We start from the raw sequence: 24938 nt of genomic DNA, 5'->3' as shown, positions 1-24938 counted from the left end.
TGATTAAAACCCCAATTAGCGACCCCACGGAGAGCCCGGCTGCCACCGTGCCCCCGGCCCCGGCCCGAGCCCAGCTGTCCCACAGGAAGTTTTGCATTCCCGCAGGGTCAGCAGCTGCCCTCGCCGCTTCTGCCGAGCCTCCAGGTAATGGATATTTCAGCCCTAGATGGGGACTCGGCTGGGCTGGAGCCCGGCCACGCCAGCCCGCTGCCACCGCAGAATAAATGGGGTCGCAGCAGGGTGAGGATGGAGGCGCTGCTGGCCGTGCTCCACGCGGAGGGGTTTCTGCTCCTGGACACCCACAGCCCTGCACCTGTGGGGGCTCGTGCTGGGACCGGTGCTCCGAACTGCAAAATATTTGTGATTTGATTCATATTTCAGCTCAGCATCTCTCTCGTTTGCTTCAGCAGGCTGTGGTGTCAGGTTCTCGATCTCAGCTCCTGCTTTTTACCCGTCTTTTTAGCCAAACCAGAGGATGCTCCCTGCCTGCCTAGAAAAGGACCGAAAGCAGGCGTAGGTTTTCAGACAGACCTGCACAGACTTTTCCTCTGCCCCCCAGCAGCAGGGACTCGCTGCCCTGCTTCAAAGCAAGGCTGGCGAAGGACCAAGCATCGCGCCGCGGCAGGGCCACGCAGGGTTACTCTGGAAAATATGCACGCTGATATTTTATTCATCTGAAGCTGAAGTGGCTGGTATGAAAGAAAATACCCCGTGGGGCTTCATACCTCGAGTCAATGAATTCCTGGTCCTTTTATAGCTCAGGAATGCCGGGTGCTCTCTGTCGCTTTTACAAGGCCGCGAAGCCGCAGCTTAAGGTCTGGATAACTATTAATCACGGCGGGGACGATGACAGCTGCTCTTGTTCTGCTGAGCTTTCAGACGGGCACTGGACTTGTGCAGGCTGTGCCCTGCTCGTCCCGCTGGTTTGAGACATCGCTGCCTTTGCTTTGGTCTGGGGGTTGTCAGCTTTGTGCTTGTGGGACCGCCAGTTTCGGTACTGGTCATGCCAGGGGTTCAAATGGGGCAGTCCCTGCAGGGCACACTGTTTGCTCAGCACTCTTGGAGCATGTGGGCACGGATGGGTGCTTCCCAAATGACTGAGATCCCTGTCCTAAGAGCTACAGACCTGCAAGAAGATGGGCTTCAAGGTCCAGGCGCAAGGGGTCTCTCCTCCCATCACTGATCCATGGCGGTGCCGTGCATTTTCTGTGATAGCAGTGGCTGTGCTATCCCAAGGCTCGGTGAGATGTGCTCCTTGAAGTCCAGCTCCCAGAGTCATTTAATGACATAAGAAATCACAGCTTTTCCTCGAGAACGCATCTCACCAGTGGCTGTGTTTGTTCCATTACAACACAGGGAGCAGAAAGCCCTGCTTTCGGTAACAACCCAGGACAGAAAGACGTCACAGCTGTGCACCAAATCCAAGTGAATCCTAACAAGGTCTCCTAATTTTGGGCGGGGTTGACTCATGATTTTTGAATGCTTCTAAATAGCAATTTTGTCAACATCTTCAGCTCTTCTGAGCTCTCTCCCTGTGTGCAATAAAGCAGCGAGGACATTGTCCAATGCTTACTTTTGGGAACACGCAGTAATCAGGGATTTTAACATTTAAACAAACTGTTTCTGGAAGTTTGCTTTTTGCACTATTTTTTTCCAGAGAGTAACACGGAAAATGTACTTAACCTGCAGACAGTGTTACAGTGATGTTCTCAGTTTTTGGCCAAAGGATTCGTGAAGGCACAACCCAAAGATGGGATAAAACCCCTCCTTGCCATATATCTTAGCGCAGTGATGAGGCTTTTCCCACCTTCACACAGTTTTTGCCTCTGCTGGTTTCTTTTCTCCAATAAGAAAACAAAGAAAAGAAAAGCAAGCTTGAAACCACAAGCTAAGCCCCCAATCCTAGTGTTAAATCCTGACTCAAAGCAAGCTACAAAAGCCCCAATCGAAGCAATCAATCACCAAATTTTTATTCCTGGTGGTAAGCAGCCAGGGCACTCCAAATATTGAGGGCTGCCGTGTCCTGTTGAGGAAGTGACCTGTGCTTGCACGGGGAACACGAGGTGCTGCCACGTGGGTGAGCACGCTGCTGCTCGAGCTCCTGCAAACCCCCTGGGCCTTGCCGACACACTCCTGCTTGGGGCAGGTTGCTTTGCTTTTGTGCAGGGTTTTGGGGAGGGAGCTGGGGCAGGCAGAGCCCAGAGGGGAGCGATGCCCTCAGTGGCATTCGTGCCTGTCGTGCCAGCAGCTTGGCGGGACCCGATTCAGGAATTTTCTGACAGACACTGTCAAGAGCATGTGAGAGCGTGCTGAGCAGATCTCACTCACTCGTCTTTCAGTTCCATAAGCAAACATGGGTGCAAAATTTCCACAAGGTCTGAGCCTTCCCCTCGTCCATACAACAGCTTGAAATGGGACATGATCTTTACTCCTTACTGAGGACATCCTAGTAATTCAAGAATACCGATAGCCACATGGTATTCAGGTATCTCAGTCACTTTGAGCCAAATAAAGAAGTCTCAGACCCACAAGGATAAATATGTTTATATATATCTCGATGGGAGTGCTATGCTTAACGGGATATAGGGCTAAAGTAACTTGTGATGCTCACCAAAGTGTCCTGTTAGCTTTTCAGCCTGATTTCCTTCAGATAAAGATGATCTTGCTAAAATCCTGCTCTTGCAGCTTGGCAAAGCTCTCTGCTTTACAGACTCACTGATTTCATGCCCACACCTTCTAACTGATGGCACCTACCGTGGGGCCTTTCATTAGCAGCTGTGAAAAACACAGGAGATACAGCCTAAGGTCAATGAAGGATGACTTCTTCATCTTAGCACAGTGTGTGAAAAGCTCAGAAAATTGTTTAAAGAATCCTCCCAGGGACTGAACATACTCACACTGGAGAAACGAGGAAAGAAACGTGTTTATACATTTATTATATACAATATTAAGGCACAAGTTTCAACAGCAAAGAATAAGAAATCTTTGGCTGACCAACAATATCAATATTTGCTGTGGGTGACACATAACGTTCTTCGCTTACCCACCTATGTACAAATAACCCTCCAGCTGTACAACGCTGTACACCAACTTCTCTATACAACCAACAATAAAAAACGACAGTATTTTACAACTAGTCACCGACGTCACCTGGAATGGCTACAGCACGGTTTCTCAAAACACCACACAGGTCAAGGAGCTGGGAGAACCAGTACAGACAGAGCTGCACCGCTCTGCTGAGAGGGGCTGGTTCGTGGCAGCCGTGCTCCATGCAAGTCCTGCCAGTGCTCGGGCTGCGGGGGGGACCCCTGCACCTTCAGACCTTCCCTCCAGAAAAGCTGAAATCTCCTGAGGTCAGTTAAGTTGAGGAGAAGGAACCTATATGTTTATCTGAGCTGTGAATCTGAAAAATTTGCCCGCATTGTGCTTGTAATAGATGGTTTCCCCTATGTGAACACGTATGTGGGAGCAGCACCAGTTGGAAACGCACCTTTGGACACCCAGAACTGGAGGGCCCGTTGTCTCCACGAGGAGGAGGAGGAGTGTGATGTTCTAGCTGACTTTGAGAAGCAGAGCTGCACCGCTACGAAACACATCACGCACGCTGCTCCTGCCGGACCCCCAGCTGTCTGCCTGGACAGGAATCATTAAATAGCATCATCAAAAGAAATAATACAGCCAGTCATACAACGCTGAGGGACTTCCAAGCAGCTGGGTATCCTCCTTTCTCGGAGAAAGATGGGGAAATACTCACTACTGTTTAACTCCTGTTCCTTTGCTCTGTCACCCTCCTGCCCAGCTCCCTTGCGGGAGGGTGACCGCAGTGGGTTGGGGGGTGCTGGAGCCTGCAGCCAGCCACAGCCACACACAGACCCGGCTTTTATGCAAACGTTTACAACATTTAAATTAACTTCAGAGAAAAAAAAATAAAATTATTTTACAAGGCATATATTAAGCAGCGTAACATCTTCAAAGGGTTTTACACATTTGGTTTTGCAGAGCTGGTAATACTCGGAACACACGATTCTCTTTACACAGCCTACTTAGCACTACTGCAGCTAAACAAGTGCAAAACTCAGCGACACCGACGGACGTCTAACTCTAGGTACACACACGAGTAAGTGCATAGCTTTAGCACAGAGATTTTGTTTTTAAATAATGGTCTCTCTCAGCCACGCAGCATTGAGCGCAGGGCTCTAGCACCTGCCGGCTTTGAGCTTGCAAGGACTTCAGTTTTCAGCAAAAGCAGCGTTTAAAGTGCCTGGTGTGTTCACAGGAGTGCGTTCACTCCGTTTTGATGCCTACAGGAAGGGATGACCTCGAGCTGGTCCTGAGCACACGGCCACTTCCAGCCACATGAGCACCCATCGCTTCTCCACTTCAGGCAGCTTCACACCAAATCCCATCACCCTTTTCCCAAATTCTTCCTAATGTCATTGGAAGATTTAGGAAGAGAAAAAGCAACATCAAAATACCTCAAAGAGGAACATTTCCCTGTCGGCATTTGCAATATAGGAAGCAAAACGTGTTATGAGTAACACTGCCGGTGAGCTGGCTGTCTTACAGGCAGTTGCCACCTCTTAGAGAAATCAGGGACTGAGCTGAAAAGGAGCAATTGTCCTGGGAGAAACAAGGTGAAAGAGACTGCAGCTCAGCACACAGAACGGGTGATGCTTCCCGCTGTTACAGAAGGGATTGCTTCAGCCCCTGCTGAAGGAGCTCCTGTCCTCCCCCACCTTCATCCTCCATGGAAATTCCAGCAAACAACTGCTCCTACCAAAAAAAGAAGCCTTAGCAAGCTCTGAGTTTGCAAGACCCGAATATTTGCACTGCAATCCAGCTCCAAGAGTAACATTTGTCCAGCCAGGAGCGAGGCACCTGACCTGCATGTCCAGGAAAACCACACCACACCACTTCAAACGAATACTTACAAGAACCTGCCGTGCACATCTACAGACCAACGCTTCACTAAAACTCAGCAGTGAATACTTTTAAGAAATGAACCAATACTGAGGAAGATGCAAGTTTCTCCTGTTATTTTCAGAAACTCGTATGGCCCCAGAAGAGCCAAGATTTTGCTCCTGTCCTGGTTGCAGAGGCAGTAAACCAGAACGGCCCCGTGCACCCAGTCTGTAACTTAGCTCCCTTCTCTTTACACCAGAAAATGCAGTTTCCTCTTTCCTCGATGATCACCTTCTCAAGCCACCTGCAGTTTTCCATGTCCCTTTCTGCTCAGAAAGTCCCAGACATTCATTTCATCTCTCCTCTTCAGTGCTCTTTACTTCTCACCCAGTCCCAAGTCTCAACGTAGCAGACCCAAGCTTCACTTCAGGCACAAACTTTCTCCATCCTTCTTCAAATTCTCCCAGTTCGTTTGTAAGGTTGGCACACCGACAACATCCTCGGGCCTGGAGGTATGCCCATGACACCCCAGAGACGCCATCCTCTGCTCAGATGAGGACTTCCATCATGTCTGTGTCCGGAAACTCAGGCTTGTGGAGCAAGCTGCTCACCCTGCCTTTGCTGTCGGGCGGCTTCCCATGGCTGGAGTTCTCTGCAGTGGAAACAAGGGAAACAGGGTCAGTCCTCAGCTCAAATTCAACAGCAAATTGTTTGAAGCAAATAGAAAACCATTCTTGGGGGGACAATGGAGTGAAAGGCTTGGGGCACAACTATATGTCCTAAAGACTGAAAGCCAAATTTGCTCAGGAGGCCCAGAATATGTAATCCTGAATTCCCTGCACAGTGGTGGAGTATCACTGATAACAGCAGGTTTGTCGGTGTGCACAGACCCCAAGGTAGGCATAAAAATGGCATTTAAGAGAAACAGACAAAAGCACCCTTTAAAAAGTGTTTATGTATGTCCCTAGAGAGAAGCAGGCATCTGTGGAGAGTCTGCATCACTTCAGCAGCTTATTACTTATTATCTGATCCGTGCTAACTCTGCACGTCTGCATTCCTGTTCCGCTTCAGGTACAAAATTCGGGAGTTTGAAACAACGTGAAGGCAGTACACAAATAATCAGGTGGGTGTTTTAATCTAAAATATATTGTTTTACCAGTGAAACAGGCTAAGTACACGTATATGGCCAATTATGATAATCTACGATACATTTTGTCAGCTATTTATTTTTATCATCACAGTTCACGGCATTGTCAGCTTCAGCAAGAAGGACTCTCATTTCTTAAAACAGAGAAAAGCTTGAAAGGCTGATTTATGGCTTCCTGGGAACAAACTCCAGTCTGAATGGTATGAAACACACTAATCCAGAGTTTCAAGTAATTAGAGGTATTTAGCTCTACCAGTGATATATGTGTAGTTCCTAGGGGGGGAGACATGTTTTTGAGAACAGATAAATATGTAGGAAAATGGCTTGTTCAAAACAGCATTTGTAAAATAAATGTTTCCCCTTGCTGTGGTCGCAAACCAGCAGTTTCCATTTTTCAAAAATAATTAAAATCATATTTCTTCACCAAAACCAACCAAACAACAAGACATTCTCTGTCTTCTCCTTGCATTTTCCCCCCAGGCTTCCTTCAAAACCTCAGTGGTGCTCTCACGAACAATGGCTGAAGCTGAAAAACGAGACGGGGCTGACTGCGTGAACAGGTACGGAGTGTTTTCAGGTGTGAAACCCTGTGAGCTCGTCCATGATTGATTTTCATCTCCGGCAGCATGCGTAATTAACTACATTTGTCAGAACCTCTGCCTGCCACAGATGAGCAGAACCTTATAAAAGCCGCCAGAGACTGAACTCTGCCACGCCAGACTGGGCAGCGCTGGAAACTCCCCTCCCTTTAATTTTTCCTCCATCAACACCGGGGTGTCTCGGGGAATGTGCACGTCCCTGCTGCCCCGTGGGGGGGTCCAGCAGCACTCACCCAGTTTCTCACCCGCTGGCCGTGTCCCCGGGGGCCGTGGTGCAGGGCTGTGTGTCGGGGTGGTGCCCAGCCGGCCCCGGCCAGGGAAGGAGGCGGTGGCGGGCCAGAAGAGCTCGGCGCTTTTGTCGGTCTGGGTGCTGTTGTCTTTGCTGCCCGTCTTCGCGTGGGAGGCTGCTGGCACCGGTGTGCACGACAAGGAGGGCAGCGGGGGAGGCAGCGAGGGGCCCGGCGGGTGGTCGTGGTGCTCCTTCCCCAGGAGCAGCCCTGAAAACACACCCAGCTCAGTCACATCCCGGCCCAGATTCAAGTGCTGTCCCCACGTCCCACCCCACAGCTACAAGGTGCTGGTCTGGACATGCCTCCAGCCCTCTCTGCTTATTTTTTCCCTTGGACACTGCATGATACTCTTTTTTCCTGACACCCACACAGTACTTTCCCAGGCCAGACGTGCTTTTTCTGCAATCACAGCCTTTGGGGAGCAGTGCCCTGTCCTACATCCCCTTCTGCACACCAGGCCCAGCTGTGCCCCCATCCCAGGCATCCCTCTGCACCCCCATCCCACGTGGCCCCAAACCACTGCACTTGTTTCCCCACTCAGCTGCCACATCCCATCATGAACTCCCACCCAAAGGGATGCTCACCCCCTTGTTTGGCTTTAATCAAAACTTTTTTTCTGGTCTTCCAGAAAGTTTCAGACATCATCTGCTTGTGTCTAGGAGTCTTTCCCCAGACCATGACTTTCTATAATCAGTGCAGAACAGCTTAATATGATTAAAAATACAGTTAAGATATGAAGCAAGGTTAAAAATGGGCTAGGTTTCGACTTTGGCACAAGGACAGCGCCACAGCCACGGGCACTCCTGCGAAACTCAGGCAGAAGGATTACCACGAAGCGATGAATGAGCCAAAGCTTACCCAAAACGACACTCACCTATGCTTCCCTTCCAGATCTTCTCCTCCTTCTTCTCCTCAGCTATCTGGTTGCTGGTCAGCGAGGTCTGGCGCGAATGTGTGCCCGTGGCAGCAGCGATGGAGGGCACGGACCGAGCAGGTCGCAGGCTGGCGCTGTCGACTTTTCCGGGATCCTTCCGTGAGCGCTGCTGAAGGACCTTGATCATGGCATCCTTCTCGATTATTTTTGCGTGGAGATTCTTTATTCTGCCAAAATATGAATGCTCTGCTTACGGGGATGGACAATGAGATAATACAGGCAGTAGTTGGCACCCTAAGGGAGCAGGACCAGTCTGTAGGGACGTGCCCTGCCGCTCTGTCATCTCCAAGTCACTCAGTGAGTGACATGGACAAGGCAGCTCCCACCAGGTCCTCTGAGGGCTAATGATGGGTTAAACGAACCCACCTACTGCTGTGGCTTTACCACAGCAGCAGCAATGAGAGCAATATCCCGACTGCTCTGCGGACTGCTACCTCCACTGACATAATACAAAAACACAAGCAACATTCCCCCATTGCTGTCAAATCTGGAATCCCGTGCTTGGCGGGCTGCCACAGGGAGGGGTTTGCCTGAGTAAGTATTATCTGAATTAAAATCCTGAGTTAACCTCATAATTCGGGCCTGTTGGCAGCTGCAGTAAAGCTCTGCTGCTGCCGAAGCGACTGAAAAAGTTCCCTTTGGTGCCTGTAACAGCTGGGCTGGGCTCCTTCTTTCCACTAAACTCTGCAGAAACCATCTGCCTGCGGTGTGCAGAGCCGAGCAAAGCTCCCTGTGCTTTTCTAATACAGACCTAAAGACTCTCAAAACACACGAAAATGATTATCTGAGACTTTTCTCCGGGCATTATTAACACCAAATCATACTGGAAGGGCCTGAAACTACATTAAAAACAAAACAAAAAACTTGTACGTATAAAATATGATAGTCAAAGGACTGTATCTTTACTGCGAAAGCAAACGCAGCTCCATTTTGTGAAGCAGTGAAAGGTAAAATGCCATGTCTGGAAAGCATATACATAAAGGGAGATAGACAGCAACTTAACGTTGGCTTTAGCTTTCACAATCAGATGTCTAATTTGCAATGAAAACACCAGATCCTAATCTATCTTTAATGAAGCCAATGGCAAAATTCCATTGCTTCACTGGAAGCAGGATTAGCTTGCATGTGTGAGTGGAAAACATAAAATAAACCCAGTAAAAACAATCATTTACATTTTCCACAAGCAACAAATATTCTGCTTTATAAAATCGTCTGCAGACTTGTCATTCTGCGGCAAAGCCAAAAATGAAGAACAGATTTTAAGTAATTTTTCATTAAAAAACCCAGGGAAATGCACAGCCATTCCCAAGGGATTTTTACTGATCAAAAGGCCACTTTTCACCAGAAAAAAAAAAAGCAAAGAATTATAAATGGTGCTGAGTATGTAGCCACATGCCTATTTGCGTGCTGAAAATGGGGAAGTGTCTGTGCCAAGGAATGTTACTCTTGCTGATTGCCTGTATCCCAAAAAGTTTACTTGATACCTTCTACTACTGGAAAACAGCTTTTTTAGCAGTGCTTTTGGTGCTAAATCCTGCAGGCTTGTTCCTAAATGCCAGTGTGAACATCCCCCTGCTCGGATGTGTGAAACAGAGCATCGAGAAACAAGCAGGCGACTTCCGAAGGAGTGAAGAGGAAGGAAAACGCAGATGCTTGTGTTGCTGATTATGTAGGAGTGGGATTACAACTTCAGCTTTTACAACCAGACCTGCTCGTTTCCAGAGGGGGATTTTTGACGAGATTAAGCAAGCATTTAGCTTCCTCCCAGGCCAACCCATTTTAATATGGGAACTGCCTCCGTTTGTCAAGAAGGTCATTTTTGGCACAAAGAAGGCTTAACTGCAGTCAGGGGGGGGAAATATCTAAGGACAGCAACTATTTAATCACTGCCTTTATGCTGAGGAGCCTAAATCATAGCGGAGCTAAGCCCATCCTTCCTGGGTGTGCATGCAGGAACCCGAGGGCATCCTGCCCTATTTCCTCAACCCCCAGCTGCAGCCAGGCGGGGTGACCCCATCCCCAACCCCACGGCGAGCCCCCTTACGTGTACTCCATGTCCTGGCACCGCCGGTTGGCCTGCACGATCTCCTCCTCCTCCTGCCAGCCCCGCACCTCCAGCGCGCTCTCGCCGTAGCTGCCGTTGCGTGAGTGGCTCGGGGCCGAGGCGTCCCTGGCAAAGCGGTGAGACACGGTGAGGGGGGAGGACCACGGGGTCGGGTCCTGCAGCCACGAGGGCGGCTTCTGCAAGACAGCTTGGTGCTTGCAAAGAAAAAAACCCCAATCCCGTGTTTGGAGAGCGAGCTAGTAAGGGTTGGTTATCAAACCGGATGGCTGCCTGGTTGTCTTGCCATGGTCTACTCTTGGCTGAGGTCATTAATGCCATTCATAATTGGGATCGGTGGAACAGAGAGCAGGCGAAAATCATGGGTGGCCCCCATGGGGTGAAACACCTGAAACACCATCCTGGAGGACAGGGTTGGACATCGAGGGGACTCACTCACTGGGGAAATGGTCCCAAGTCTCCAAGACCGCATCGCAAATGAGAAGCAAAATGGTAGGAAGGTGAAAAATAGCACAGGAATTGCTGTCTAGACTGGAGAGCAAGAGGAACTATCATACCGGGACATGCACTCAATCACATTTAGAAAGGCAAGTCTCTTCCTGGGATGTATTCAGGGGATTTGGCTCTGAAGAAACTTGGCGAGAGGTTAATTATCCCGATCCCCTCATTGCTGGAGGCCTTGCTGCAATATGTTGTGTGCTTTGGGACACCGTGCGTGCAGACAGACAACCTGGAGACAACCCAGACGAAAGCACTGGGAAAGGGAAGGGGTTTACTACATGGCTGAAGGAAGGGAGCTTAGCTCAGGCCAGGGAAGACACACGAGGGGATATGTGTCTTGCACTATGTACGAGGCTGTTACGAGGTCACCAGTGATCTGTTGTTCATCATGTACACCTGAGAAGGACAAGAATAAATCGGCGTAATCTGCAGCCAAGAGGTTTAGTTTCGATATTAGGAGAACCTCTTTCATTTGAAGCTTAATGATAAACTTTTGGATATGGCCAGAAGGGTAAATCCTGCTGCATTTCACAGGCGTACCGCCAGGGATGGATACATTCACCTTGCCAGAGCCTCTCAGGGGAAGGCAAAGCAAAACCCAGCTTGGAGAAAACACCCCTCCCTTGTTTTCTGCTGCAAACAGAGAACTGCCCGTTCCCGTTAAGGACATCTCACCTCTCCGTCGCAGCCGTGGCTGCGGCGTTCATGGCGAAGTGCCTGATGGTGCTCTCCTCCAGGTACTTCTGCTCCCACTTGGTCATGTCGGCTTCCAGAGCCAGGATCCGCTCCTCCTTCTCCCGCACCAGCTCCATCAGCGCCGGGGCGTTGTGCTCCGGGAGGCTGTTTGCCTGGTAGCTTCCCTGCCTCTGCCGGGAAAAACAGCCACGGATACTCACCCTGACGAGTACAGGAGGTACCAGACCCTTTTTTCCCACAGCACACAGCCCAAGAGTTAAAGAGGGCTCCCCGTCCCACTGCAAATTTCGGAGACAAAGGGTTGCAACCACAGAGGTGTAAACGGCCCCGTCTGGAGTTCCTGGCACCGGGACACCCTGGCCGTCCCCTCAAAATGAGGCCGGTGCTACATGAGGGGACTGCCATGCCCCTAAGAGCTGTGGTGTCAAACTGGGCTCAGCTGTGCTAAAAGGGTCGGGGGAATCCCAGGCTAAGCCCCAGGGTTGGTATCGGAGCCTGACCTGGTGTGCAAACACCAGCACCCACCTCTCAGGTGCCAGCTGCAGGGGCTTGGCTGCCCCCTGCATACACGTGGGTCTTGTGGGATGCCCCCGGCCAAGGGAAAAGGTAGGAAAAAGAAGCAATAAAAGAAGCAATAAAAGAAGCAATAAAGCTTTAGAGGATATTCTTCTCACTGGGGCTTCATCACAGGGCTGGGTGGTGCTCGGCATGGGGAGGCAGTTATTACCAGAGGGTTTAGGTGTGAAAATATAACAGAAAAAGGTGGCGTGTAACCTAGCTACAGCACAACAGAGAATGCGAGTTACAACAGCAGCTGGGAAAATACCCCCGGCGCGGATTCATGCCTGTCTCTCCGGGCACATTTCGGCTCTAAGGTGCCCTCAGGAGGTGCTCTGTGTGGGCAGCAGGTGACTTCCCACCCGGCTGGGCAGGAGATCCCCAGAGGCTGCGAGGTGGCTCCCGGGGGATGCTGAATGCAGCTCACCAACCCTGCACATCTACACTCTCCATGGTGCACAATACTGTGCTAGAGGGGAAACTGTGTCTCAGGAGCAGCAGCTTTGCAGCTGTGCCCCACCAGGATTTTCCACTGGTGAAGCAGGTCCCTGGCACATGCCGTCCCAGCAGAGCAGGGGCTGCAGCAGATATAACTCTGACAGCTCAGAGCAGACAGCTCTGAACTAAAAAGTTGGGGTGTTTTGAAGCAACGTGGTTTGTTGCAGCGTTGTGGCTCATAAAGCAAAAAGCATAAAACATAAAAGTAAAAAATGCCCCAACGCCTCCCCCTCGACGCTGATGTGAGAGGTGAAATCTAAGAACCTTTCTTCTTAAAACTTCCTAAAGGGGATGGGTGCAGGCGTTTGGGAACTATGGCAACCTAAAATGCAGTTGCTAATTGCAGTTCTAAAAAAAACCTATGAAGGAATCGGTAAGTTAGAATTTTTGGGAGGCAAAATAAGCAGACATAGCCTGAAAGACTATGGCAAAGACTTAGGTGAGAGTCCATCCCAATTAATCTATCAATTTGTCCTTCTGTTCCAGCCCAGAAAGCAAAGCCTTTTCTAGTTCTAGTTTTACCCTCACTTGAATTTTAAACGTATTTTCTCAAATGATCTTTACACCAGTGTCAGCACATTATACCCCCGTGTGATTTCTAAAAAGGAGAAGAGCAGGCGAGGAGGCTGGAGGGGATGAGAAAGATGCAGAGCACTGACACGGCAGCAAGGGAGAGCCAGGACGGAGGGAAGCGTTCCCAGCAAGAGCCTTGCTGTGGATTAAAGCGAGGGGTGCTGGGGCTGCCCTGCCCCGGGGATGCCGGCTGCAAAGGGGAGGGTTTCAGGTCCAGGCACCCTGACTCTGCAGATCACTGCCTGCCCACGGAGCTATTCCCAGCTGCGTCCTGCTGGCAGGGTCAGCCCCTCTGCTTTCTGGCACCGTGAGCTCTCTGTAACAGCTGCCTCGCTCTTCACTCGTAGCTCATAAATAAGGCAGGGTGGCTGCGGCAGATACGTTTCTTGACAGAGACAGGAGTGAGCCCTTCAGGAGTTACGGCAGCATCGTGCCTTGCTTGTGTTGCTGCTTTTCCCCAGGCGGTGGTTTGATATATGTAGTGCATCTGCTCACATCTCTGCTGCAGCCAGTACTCGTGGATTTGGCAGGTGGGGCTGGCCGTAACCTGGAAATCCTCCCCGTGACCTCCTGGTGCTTCCCCTCCCCACGCCTTGACACAGCTGAATGGACTTGGGGCTTGGGGATGGGGGAGAGTGTAAGAACTGAGGTGCCCACCCAAAGGGATACCTGCATAAAATACAAGCTTAATGCCTCCGTAACCTTTAACCCCTATAAATACCTCTAACCCTATACCTCTGAGGTCACAGGCTGTCAAAATAAAAAACAACAAGGGGACATAAAAAGAAATACAAGCCTGCATTTCTAGCCCATTCTGGACTAGACTCAGATCTAATTAATTTATTGTTGATGATGGCACCATTTGTCTCCAGATCTGCTGTGGACAGAGGTCTCTGGAACCACAGAGTTGCTCCCACCTAACCCCACTTCATCCCACTTTGCTTTTTCAATAGATTTCCCAAAGACCATGGGCTAGATCTCCTGCCTGGAGGTATCACAACTTTCCTCTCCTCCTTCAGTGCGGACCTGATGTTGCACAACCTGCTATTTCTGGAGAGAAACCTCTGAGGACATCATCCCCCAGCAGGCAGGGGGAGCGGGGACAAAAGGTGGGCAGGGATTTGGCCAAGCCAGCAGGACTTGGCCACATCCAGCAGCCCCACAGCAGCGTTAACAAACCAACCACTGAACACCTGGGGTTAAAAGGGAGCAGTTTGGTGAACTGCCCAACGACCTGAAGCCTAGGTCAAGGCGAGTCCCGGCAGGGCTGCCAGCTCCCCATCCTCACCTGCTGCATCCGCAGCGAGTCCAGCTCCCGCTCCAGGCGCGTGCGCAGCCGCCGCTCCATCTGCTCCCTCTTCTCGCAGGCCGCCTGCAGCTGCGTCAGCGCCTGCTGCAGCTTCTCCACCTTCTCCACGTAGGCCTGCTTCCTGCGCAGCTGCGGGGACAGGGGGTCAGCAGCTCCAGGGGATGGGGCAACCCCCGTCCCGCAGCCAGGACCCCGCGCGTTTGCCCACGAGCAGCCCCCCGAGTGTTTCGGAGCAAGAGGCACCGTGTGGGACGTGTTTTGGGAAAGCACACGGGTCACCCCAGCTAGGAGGCATCGCAGGATGGTTTGGGTTGGAAGGGACCTTAAGGACCTCATGGGGTGTCAAAGCCCGTCCTGAAAACAAGCCAAAATCTGGCAGCAGGAGCAGTGGGGTCAGTCTGCTCACCCCATGGGCTGAGGTCCCAGCCTTGGGAAACGCAGGTTCGTGCCTTCTCCTCCAGCCTTTGGAATTCTGAATCATGAATTTTGTCACTGAGACTGAAAGTTTTGAGGTTTTAGAGCTTCAGGCTTGAGGCTTGGCTTAAACCCCTAACTTGGAGAGGGAGGGTGAATTTGTTTGAATGCTGCATCAGATGAGCATTGGCACCTCCAGTCAGACCCTATCTAAAGTCTGGGGGATAATAAGGGTGCTCAAGGTCATTGCAGTGATCACCATGATGCTCTTTAGGGCTTCTGGTCTCCTTTTTCTCATTTATTTGAGCACCTGTTTGAGACCTGAGGCTTTTCAGAAGCAAAACAGGAGGCAGAAAAATGCATCAACCCTCATCAGTGCTGGGGACCCACTTGGAATATCAAATGCTAGACATGAACTAGAAGCTGGCTAGGCCAGAGCCAAGAAGATATTCTGGTGCCGACCTCTTTTTTAAGTACTTAAATTTTCTTAAAACTCTCCCACCATCCTAAATCCGCCGATGTCCCAGATGAAGTGAAATCGTTCACAGCAGAAGAAAAGCTCGGTCAAAGCAAACCTCAGGCTCCCCAGCCAGAGCCAACAACCTGCAGCGTGACCTCCTTAGCCCCGCTGTAATCCAGGCTAATGCTCACAGCTCCTGGGGATCACCACGAAAATTAATGAGATTATAATCCCCACTGGCCTCTGGCAGCAGCAGGGAGATTACATTCCTCGGGAGCTCCCAGCTTTGCGAGACAGACACGGCGGTGATTTCTTAGTGAACGTGCTATTTTGCAAATAGGAAGGTGCCTGCATCACCTGCCAGCTGTGTGAGCATGGATCTGAGAGCTGAACTGGGCTCCCCCAGTCCCTCCTCGGCAGCAGACCTCATCCGTGTGTCCTGCCCGGTGCTGGAGAGCCCAGCTGTACCATGGCAGCCAGAACTGGGCCTTGCAGCAGCCCTTCAAAGCCCAGGGTTCACAAATTTATGTGTAAGCGTCCCTCCGTGTATGGGGGTGAGGCCATGCACACATTTACTGCCCCAGTAATCAATTCAGTTGGAGATATGCAACAAGACAGTTCCCACATTCATAAATTTACAGGAAGGTTCTTGAGCCAATTTTGCCTTTTTTTTTTATCCTGCCTTAAGATCTGTAAGCAAATATTTCACCCACGTACATTTAAAAATCAAAGTGTAACATGTTGTCATTGAAATTAATGGGCTTGCCCATTGAGTGCGCATCTGTGAGGGAGGGAAACTGCAATCAGAAACACATGACTGTAAGCTCTGCTACCTCGCAGAGATGCACTCAAAGAAAGAAACGTCTGGAAGGCACGTCGGGAGGTACCAGTCCACTCTCCTGCTGCCAGGCAGCCTCAGCTCTTCCTAAAACCTGTTGGATGCCTACCTAATCTGTTTGCAAACCCTGCAGGGGTAGGGACTCCACAACCTCCCCCTGCAAACTACTTCACAGTGTATTTTCCTTTACTGCCTGAAAACTTCTACCCTAATGTTTAATCTGTCTTTCTCTTATGCAATTTACGCAAATTACTTCTTGGTCTGTTTCCAAATTGTGATCTGCTGGAGCAAGAAGCATTTAATGAAACAATTCACACGTTCACAAGATCAGCAACTTGCCTGAACATTGCCCTCATCCCAGTAATTAGGAAAAAAAAAAAAAAAAAAAAAGATTAAGAAGAGCTAAGGCCAAAAAGGGGCTGATCCAAACCTGGTCTTGATCAAGCAAGTAAGTTTGAGCAGAGACCAGTGGGTCTCATGGAAAAATATCACTGTGAACGCAACTCCAGTTTGAGTTACAGAACAGCAACTGGAAAAAATCTATGGGTTTGAGTTAAAGATCGTAAGAGATGGAGAATCCACTATCTCCCTAAGTAGGTTGTTTCCATGTTAATTACTCTGACTCTTTACTTTGGGCCTGATTTGCTTAGATTCAGCTCCCAAACACTGCATCTCATTATTTGTTCTGATGTTAAAAAGCCATGTTTAATCTGGCTGACAGCAATCTCTTCTTAATGTTCATGCATATGGACTGGGGCTCAGCCATCCCTTAACTCTAATTGTTCACAGCAAAGAACATCTTCTGGGCCTCAAATAACTCCTACAGCTGTTTCCTGAACCTGCTCCAATTATTCAGTCTTCTCTCTGAAGCGTCACCCAGACGCACGATTCCAGCAGCAGTCTCCTAAATGACATGTGGTGGTAATACCACCTACATATTTTTGAATTAAATCGTTCTACTAGCAGACACTCAGGATGATGTAGATTTACATAGTATGCTATTTTATGTTAATTTGACTCAGTAACTGCTGCTTGTTTCTCAAGCCCTGATTTAAAAAGCTTTTAAACTTCATTATTCTGATGCTAGAAGAAATCCGTGTGGATTTACAAACCAGTGCATGAGGTAGAACTCCATTATAATAATATAATTTTTTGTTTGAGAGATTTTTTGATCTTGTATCACAAATTATAGTAAGAACACCTGGTTTGAGAGGAAGGTTCAAAACTTCAGCAATATCTGGCTGCATATATGTCAAATTGAGCTCCAAAACCTGGGGTCTGTTAAAAACGTGGTTGCATTCACTTGAACTCCCCCTAGAGTGATAAATCAGTTAAACACTACCAGGTGGGTCTGAGGGCTCTCACTGACAAATTCTGGCAAATATGGTCACATCACCCCCGAATGGTGTCAACCCTTAGGTCTAACATGCCCTGGGCACGGAGTTTACCACCTCCATAGCACCTAACGTGCCCCAGGCAGGAGGTTACCACCTCTGTAACATCTAAAACACCTCAAGCAGGAGGTTACCACCCCTGTAACACCTAACATGTCCCGGGCATGGGTTTCCCAGGTCTCTAGAGGGGACCATTTGCCCTCTCCTCAGTTTAACTTCTGATCCCCATCCAGCAGGGGCACATCTCTGTTGGATGACTAGCTAGGAACTGGAAACCACAAAGCCTTTAGGCACAGAGCCCTAAGGCTGCCGATGTGTTTACCACAGCCCAGCAGGTTTGGGGTAGTTTCTCATCCCACCTGCCTGGAAATCTGCATTTATGCTTCTGCTGCCTTCACTAGTTGCAAAGCGTCACACCACCAGTCTGTGGAGCAGCCAGCAGCTAACCACGCTTCTTCCCATCCCCTGCAGGATGCTGTGATTGCAGGAGGAGGTGTTGCTGCCTAAAATGTCCCTTTATTCAGCCACTTTATAATAAAACGCAAATCAAAAAGCTCCGGTTGCCTTTAAGGCAGAGAGTATCAAATGAATAACAGACAAATTAAAGCTACTCCAGCTCCTGCAGCTAACCCAAAGGGACTGCCCTAAATACACAGGGACGATGACCACACTTCAGCTTAACAAAGGAGCACTTAAACTTAATGTGATCCTCTTCTTGCCACTGAGCGTATCTACCAGAGGCAATGGGGTTTTTAAAATGTTTCCAAATAAGAACTCAGAATGGTCTAGTGGTCAGGGACAAAATAGCAACCACCTTTATATAATACTTTAAATCATCCAGACTGCGAGTAGCCATTAGTTAGCCTAACTGGGGGTCTGTCATGCTGGATACCCTCATAAAAAAACATTCAAATATCACAGAGGTCAATCCATCCTTTCTAAGACAGAAAGAGAAAATGAACTGCACTTCATTAATTGCATGCATTTGATAAAAGACCTTGCCTGCTCCGCACAAGACCCCTGTGCACACAGCAGGCTCTTGTGGATTCATCCCCAGGCCCCAGGGAGAGTGCAGGTGGGAAATGAGGCATCGAGGGGAAGAGACCTGCCCAAGATCATGCCAGAAGCCTGTGCCAGAGCATGAGCCTCTACCTAACCCTGCTAGGTGAGCATCCTTCCCCTCACCAGTGGTCTGCCTGCTCAGATAGTAAAGACTGCATCTATTTTATTCCCCATAAAACATCCTCCCTCTTTGTTGGTCACAGGGACAGAGATTTCAGGGACAAAATGTCCTGTTATGACAGTCGTGTCTTATCTGCCAGAGAGCATAGACTTTCAGCTAATCATTGAAGGTCCTTAAGGAATGCACTGAATTCAGATTTAGAGACCTCCAGTAACAGAGAACTGACAACATCATTCTTGGTTATAGCTAAAACTGAGCATTACTTCCACTTTGAATTTGTCTAGCTTCAGCTTCCAGCTACTAGATGTTCTGTATCTGTCTGTCAGTTTGAAGAGCCCTCTGTTCTTGATATTTCTCTTCCCTTCTGAATACTGATTTTCTCTATCAGGCCTATAGGAACATTGCCTAAAAACATCTTGAGGGTTTTGAATAGCTGGCACTCCCTGGATTTCGTTGTACAATAGTTTTTTCAGCTCTCATAAATCTTATAGCTGTAAATCCTGGAGGTTTTGCCTCTAGCCAGATCAGCCTATTCTTCTAAGACTACCGCTGACATGCGAAGTTGCCAAGCCCTGCATTGGTGTGCACAACACCTCAAAAGCCCCCTGGAATTCCCTGGGGAGAAATGGGATGTACCAACACCATGTTTATATCACAGCCCTGAATCAGTGAGTAGTCAGCTTTTTGCCTGATATTTCTGTTAAGTCCTACCAATGCCTCAGCCACCAGCTCAGTCCAGTCTGATGATGGCCCTGGTTACGTGTTGAAGACTTTGCTCTGGAAGTATCTGTGGTTGTGGCCTCCTTTGCTTGCTTGTCTGGCTCGGTGTTGTATAGCTATGTGTTTGTTTTCCCTGTGGGAGGGACATTGTTTGGGAGCAGGAAGACCTGCCACGCCACGGCCAAAACAGATGTAGGATGTGGATGGAGAAAGCCCTAACTGCAAGGCACTGTCAGCCTGTGAGCAGAGGAATGATGGCCATGCCTCACCTCCTCTTCCAGTTTGATGACCTTGGCTTGAGCATTGTTCAGGGCCTGGTCGAGGATTTCGATGTGCCTCCGCTGATCCTCGTTGGTGGAGCGCATGGCTGCCAGCTCCATCTCCAGCTTCTCCTTCTCCTTCAAGTGCTCCTTGTCTGGAAGAAAGCCAAGAACAGGAACAGCTCCATGAGAACAGCTCACAGGCCCTGGGCCACACGCCCGAGGTAAGCTGCTGCCTTCCTAGAAAAGTAAAAACTATGTGAAGCAGCAGCGAGTGGATCCATTACAACATGTGCTGAGGCACAAGAGGCAAGGAATTTCTGCAGCCAGAGCTCAGCCTCTCGCTGCCCATCCTTATGCAAGCACCAGAGACAGAGATGAGTGGCAGCTCGGGCTGCAGCTGCACTAGCAGAGCTTGTGAACCCTTGAACCTCACTCTCGTCCTTACTGCTGAACTCCTAGCATCTTCCCCAGCAACATTTTGGCTTGCACCAGTGATCCCTTTACCCCACACGATGCCCAGGTCCTGCTTGAGGACAGCCTGTATCAAGGACGGTTCGTAGCTGCCAGCTTGCATGTTGCTGCCCTGCTCTAAGGGGCAAGAAACCTCAGTCACATGCATGCACCAGTAAGGAAGGATAAGATAGGGGACATCCAGATGGGCTTTTTCTGTCTTTGCAGGGAAAGAGGAAGCCACAGGAGCTGAGATGTCAGCCCTGAGGGTACCTTGGGTGATTTTCATGTCCTGCCTGCATGATCTAAGCATTCGCTGCTGCTTTCCTGTTAGGCACCCTAATGCATCAAGAGCATTATGCAAGAAGATATACAGCAGATAACCTTCATGTCAAAAAATTATCCCCTTTTTGGACAGGATTTAAAATAACACTTTAAAAAATGGCTAAATTCAGCCAGCTTTGCTCATGTTTTTCCTTCATCAATGAACCTTGGGCCCACCATCAACTTTACCGGCAAGCTACACGTTGAAAGGCTCAGCTCCATCCATTCCTGCCCTGACAGTGCTGAGGAACCATTTCAGGGAACACAGACATCACAGGCTGGTTGCTGGATCTCCAACACCAGGCTGCAAACAGTTAATGATGGGAGGAAGCAGGGGATGGAGGTTTCATTCAGTGAAATCTGAGATTTCAAAATCTGGCCTTCGTTTTGGATCACAGCAAAAATAGAACACTTGGAAAGCCTCCAGGAAGGAAAACTTCCTCCAAAAATTAATTTGGCACCAATTAAACATTATTTTGATTTTTGATTTTTTAAACACAGCATTACGGAATTTATTATTTTTTAAATGAAGCAAAAAAGTTGTTCCAAAATCATCCAAGTGTGGAAAATCTGCCCCTGACATCTATCCTCAGCTCCACCTGAGCGTGAACACTCAAGTCGTGAGGCCCAGCAGTCCCTGAGGAGGTTCAGGACATCTCACATGGATGAAGCCTATTTCGGAACTGAACTGCCCCAGAAGGGCTTTATTCTTAAAATATATATATTCTTAACCTTAATTATAGGTGGAATGAGAACAGCATTAATTTACAACCTACTGGTACTCCTCTGCAGTAAAGTGAGATGAATATGAGCTGAGCCATGTGGATCAAGGCACTAGTGGCCCGGGTCACCCCAAACCCACCTGGGCATCTCTCCATTTGTCCTAAAAGGAGGAACACCATCCCACAAAAGCAGACCCTGGCAGCAACACCAGCTCATTGGGCTCTGGGGAGCCTGTGAAAGAAGCACAGTGACTGCTGTGTGCTCCACATCGCCAGCTGGCACCAGGACCAGATGAGTAGGACACGGCCTTCATCTTCCCACACAGGCCAGGAATTCTAAATCTGACATGCAGGCCACTTCCCTCGACACAAACACATTTACTTCAATCCTATTCACCAGCAGAAACATCAATATCTATTGTATGAAAGTGTAAATCCAGGCAAATTAACAAGCAGCTCATTTTGTTAGAGGGTGAGGAGGCCAGAAGACGAACGCTATTTCAGTCCTGTGGCATTCAGTCGTCTCACGCTGGGACCATTCTTGCTGTGCTCTGGACTTGAAACCTATGTTATATGAGGACAGTGTGTACAAAACCAGGATTTGGGACCTTCACTTTCAGGTTTCATCCAAGAAACTCAAAACACTTGGCTCGCCCTGCTGCAGCAAGTTTTCTAGTGCCCCCTAAAAGAAGGACAAGATCACACTGTCCACAAAATGACTGCTGGACCCACTAGAAAGCTGGCAAGAAAAAAATTACTTAACAGCTCTAAACAATTCTCCATGTCAGCTTTTCCCTGGAGGTATACTTTATAAGCACTTTCCTACACTCCATTAATTTTTAGTAAAGAAGAACTTCATCAAACATACCTTAAATTCTCTTCAAGTACATAACAAGGTACCCTTAAAGTCTAAAAATCCTGTTTTACTGTATTACACTGTGCATATCCCTTCTATTTTGGCATGTGTTTTTTACCCAGCAGACTCCAGCTAAGAACTGTTTCCATTTTCTGACAGGCCGCTGCCACATCCCATTAATAAGGAATTCCCAAAAGGCTTCTCTGCTCTGTTTTGCAGCACAGCTTTCCACCCACTGCCTCCGAGTGGCATACTGAAGACGTCACACCTACACTCGGGCTCAGTAGAAAAAAGGAGAGAAAAAGCAAAGAGTGAAGCGAGGGTGCTTCACAAACAGGCATTTTGAGTTGCCAAGCTGGGTAGTTCCACCAAAAATAGGCCTACTTCTGCTTTGAAGCAGAAACTAGAATTAGAATTAGAATTAGAATTAGAATTAGAATTAGAATTAGAATTAGAATTAGAATTAGAATTAGAATTAGAATCAGAATTAGGAGAGATTCAGCCCATCAGTTGAACGCTTGCCCTCAAAGCCACCCATACCTGAACACCACATTATATCTAAGTATCAACTTATTTGACTAATTATGTGACCATTTCAATACATCCCAAGCTGTTTTTCTCCTTGCTGTGATATTGCAAAGAGGTACAGCTGACAAACACACTCCTTGTTCCTGCATTATGGTAGAAGAGATTACATCAAACGACAGCAGCGAGAGCAGAATGTGCCTGTGGGAGACTTGTTGAACACAAGAATCCCTCCTATACCACCTTCCTTGTGGCATTTCCAACAATTTCTCGTGTGCACGTTTGTATTTCTCCGTGATCACTCTTGGTTCATGGCTGCTACTTCCAAAGGCACTCTCTGGTGACCAGGCCTTTCTTAAGTAAAACCCGGGGGACGTATTCAGCCTCCCATCAGTCTTGCAGCTCCTGACACAGCAAGCGCAAGGAGGAGCTCTGTCATCTGCACCCCACAGGCACGGCTTTATGTCCCAGCAGCTGCTGGCGGACCCCTCAATCTGGGTGATTCCCCAGGATGGGCCGGGGAACCAGAGCTGCTCCTTCTGCTCCTCCAGGTCCAGTCAAGCTCCAGTTTGGTAATGACTGGCCCAAGGAAGGCCTGAGGCAGCGAAGCAGAACTGGGAAATGAAGCAGTTCTTTGCAACCTTACTGTCAGGTCCCAGCAAAAACCAACAAACCAACCAACCCCACAACCCTCTCCCCCCCTGGAACAAAAAAAGGCGATACCAATGGCCTCACAAGATTTATCAGGCAACGTACATGAAAGAAGCCTATCCTGGATGGGAGGGATAACCATATGCTCCGTCTCAGGAGAGCATTTTCTGAAAAGCAGCAGCAGTCTCAGTGGGTCACCATTTCTTTTTAGCTCATTCCTGCATCCAGAATGGTTTGGATTAAGGCCCTCTGTATGTTCACCCCATTACTTCTGTGAAGATCACCTTCCCACCAAGCAGGCTGAGCCCTGGCCGTTGTGCACACACCAGTAATGCAGCTCCATTCGTACAGCCTGGGCTCCCTCACTGCAGAAAATGAGACAGCACAGGACCCCCCCACACTTCATAAGTGCTGCATTAACCCCTGCATCCTGTCCGAATGCCAGCAGAGCTCATTACAAGTTCCTCCTCCTGCAGTTTTGCTCACAAATGGCATGCTCCTGACAGCTCTTTCGAGTCTTGGCCAAGCAAAGACCAAGGAAAGGCTGAGAAGCTGCAGGACTTTGTGCTCTGAGGAGCTGAAGTCCCTGGGTTAGTTTTCTCACATGGTGATTAACGGGGATTTTGTGCTGGAATTAATCATTATGATGAATTTTAATGTACTTAACGAATGGTTCAGTATGTGCTTATTTATGGTCACCGACTTACGTAGGGATGCAGAAAGGTTTGAAGTTCTTTCCTCCTTTGTCAGAGAAAGTCACCACATCTCCATCCGCGTGTGCTTTTCCTCACCCTACAGAAGTATCACCGGCAGCTTAAATGTGCTTTGATTTACAGCTTGGGCATTGCCAGTTGCATGGCATGAGGTTCAAGCCAGGAGAGAATTTGACCTTCACAAGCTGAAAACTGAAATTGGATTTCCCACTACCCTTCCTCTCGTAGGGTGGTGGGGAATCATGCAGAACAGATGCATTTTTCAATACAGAACTGTTTCTTCAGGCTCCTGTCCTTGGCTCTGGGTGCACGAGGGCTGCAGCTCTCCCATCTCCCACATGTGAAGCTCACGGTGGTGAAACGACAGAGCTAGGGCCTCCCTTTCACTTGCCCCTGAAACTTACGACTCTGCAGCGATTCTTTCTTTTTTAATACCAAATGGCTCTCAGTCTGCCCAAAACACCACTCTCAGAAACATTTACTGTGAGCGTTTTCTTTGGCTGGGCTCATTCGATGGGAATATTTCTTTGTCTGGGATTTTTGGGACAGAGATACATGCACAAGTACTACAAAGCATATCGACTGCACGTTCCCATGAAGCATGAGGCTCTACTAAGACACTATAAAAACTGTCTGCACATTCCCCCTAATGAGTCCAGAGCTGTGCGGAGTTAACCCGGATGTGTACAGGCTCCAGTCTGCCCCAGACACCTGAGAAAACAGTCCCTTGGAGGAACCCCTGCTCTGACAGAGTGGCTCAAAGTCCAGAAATCCCAGAAAAATACACAAAATTCTCAGACTCCACCAGAACAAATGTTTCCTCTGACACCCTGTATTATAACCTTTCTCTCCAGCCTGTCTTTGAAACCATCAGTCTTCCTGCCTCTCCCTTTTCACAGCATCTCTGCCTCCTGCCTCCTCGGTTGCCTGTATGGGCCCACACACCTTCATCAGTTGCTCTTTCATGTCTTTTTTTTTTAAAGAACCTTTTCCACTGACAAAACATCACATAATTACCAAGGAACTAACAGGCTGTGAGTTCTCTAACTGCGCCCGCCACAACAGCAGCATTTTTCATTCCACACAAATGCCTAGCACTTAATACTTCGAGGCATGCAGCCTGGCTTTGCCTGTCCTTATTACAAAGAATGAGAGTTTTTGTCACCTTCTGTCCCCATCTCAGAGCACACGACTGCTCCGTTCTGCTGCACTGCTAATGGAGAGAGCTGCCAAGAACTGAGAAGTGATCCCTGCATGCCCATCTTGCAAGACTTCTTTCAGGGCATTCATCCTGTTACTGGAGTTTTACCACAGTATTAATTCTGTATTTGCAGTATTTCCAAGGGCAAGTGTTAA

At 48.8% G+C, this 24938-nt stretch overlaps 1 protein-coding gene and 1 long non-coding RNA gene across 5 annotated transcripts in view; one reads left to right on the top strand and one right to left on the bottom strand.

Moving 5' to 3' along the window:
- Window positions 1-2911: 2911 nt before the first annotated feature.
- AMOTL1 (angiomotin like 1) overlaps window positions 2912-24938 on the bottom strand; it is a 73657-nt gene continuing 51630 nt past the window's right edge. For all 4 annotated transcript variants that reach the window (XM_068669475.1, XM_068669482.1, XM_068669491.1 and 1 more), the window contains 7 exons: window positions 19348-19493; window positions 14049-14198; window positions 11111-11301; window positions 9917-10042; window positions 7813-8039; window positions 6882-7145; window positions 2912-5554 (listed from right to left, as the gene is read on the bottom strand). In XM_068669475.1, coding sequence (XP_068525576.1) covers window positions 5451-5554; window positions 6882-7145; window positions 7813-8039; window positions 9917-10042; window positions 11111-11301; window positions 14049-14198; window positions 19348-19493 — 1208 coding nt within the window. In that variant the 3' untranslated portion in view covers window positions 2912-5450. The remainder of the gene's footprint in view (window positions 5555-6881; window positions 7146-7812; window positions 8040-9916; window positions 10043-11110; window positions 11302-14048; window positions 14199-19347; window positions 19494-24938) is intronic.
- On the top strand, window positions 5946-6612 carry LOC137849669 (uncharacterized). Its single transcript, XR_011092024.1, has 3 exons — window positions 5946-6025; window positions 6144-6249; window positions 6530-6612. It is a non-coding gene; the product is annotated as an uncharacterized lncRNA (long non-coding RNA).

This window comes from Anas acuta, chromosome 1 (genome assembly GCF_963932015.1).
Source record: "Anas acuta chromosome 1, bAnaAcu1.1, whole genome shotgun sequence".
NCBI classification, from domain to species: Eukaryota; Metazoa; Chordata; class Aves; order Anseriformes; family Anatidae; genus Anas; species Anas acuta.
This window is presented reverse-complemented; position numbering and strand designations above follow the sequence as displayed.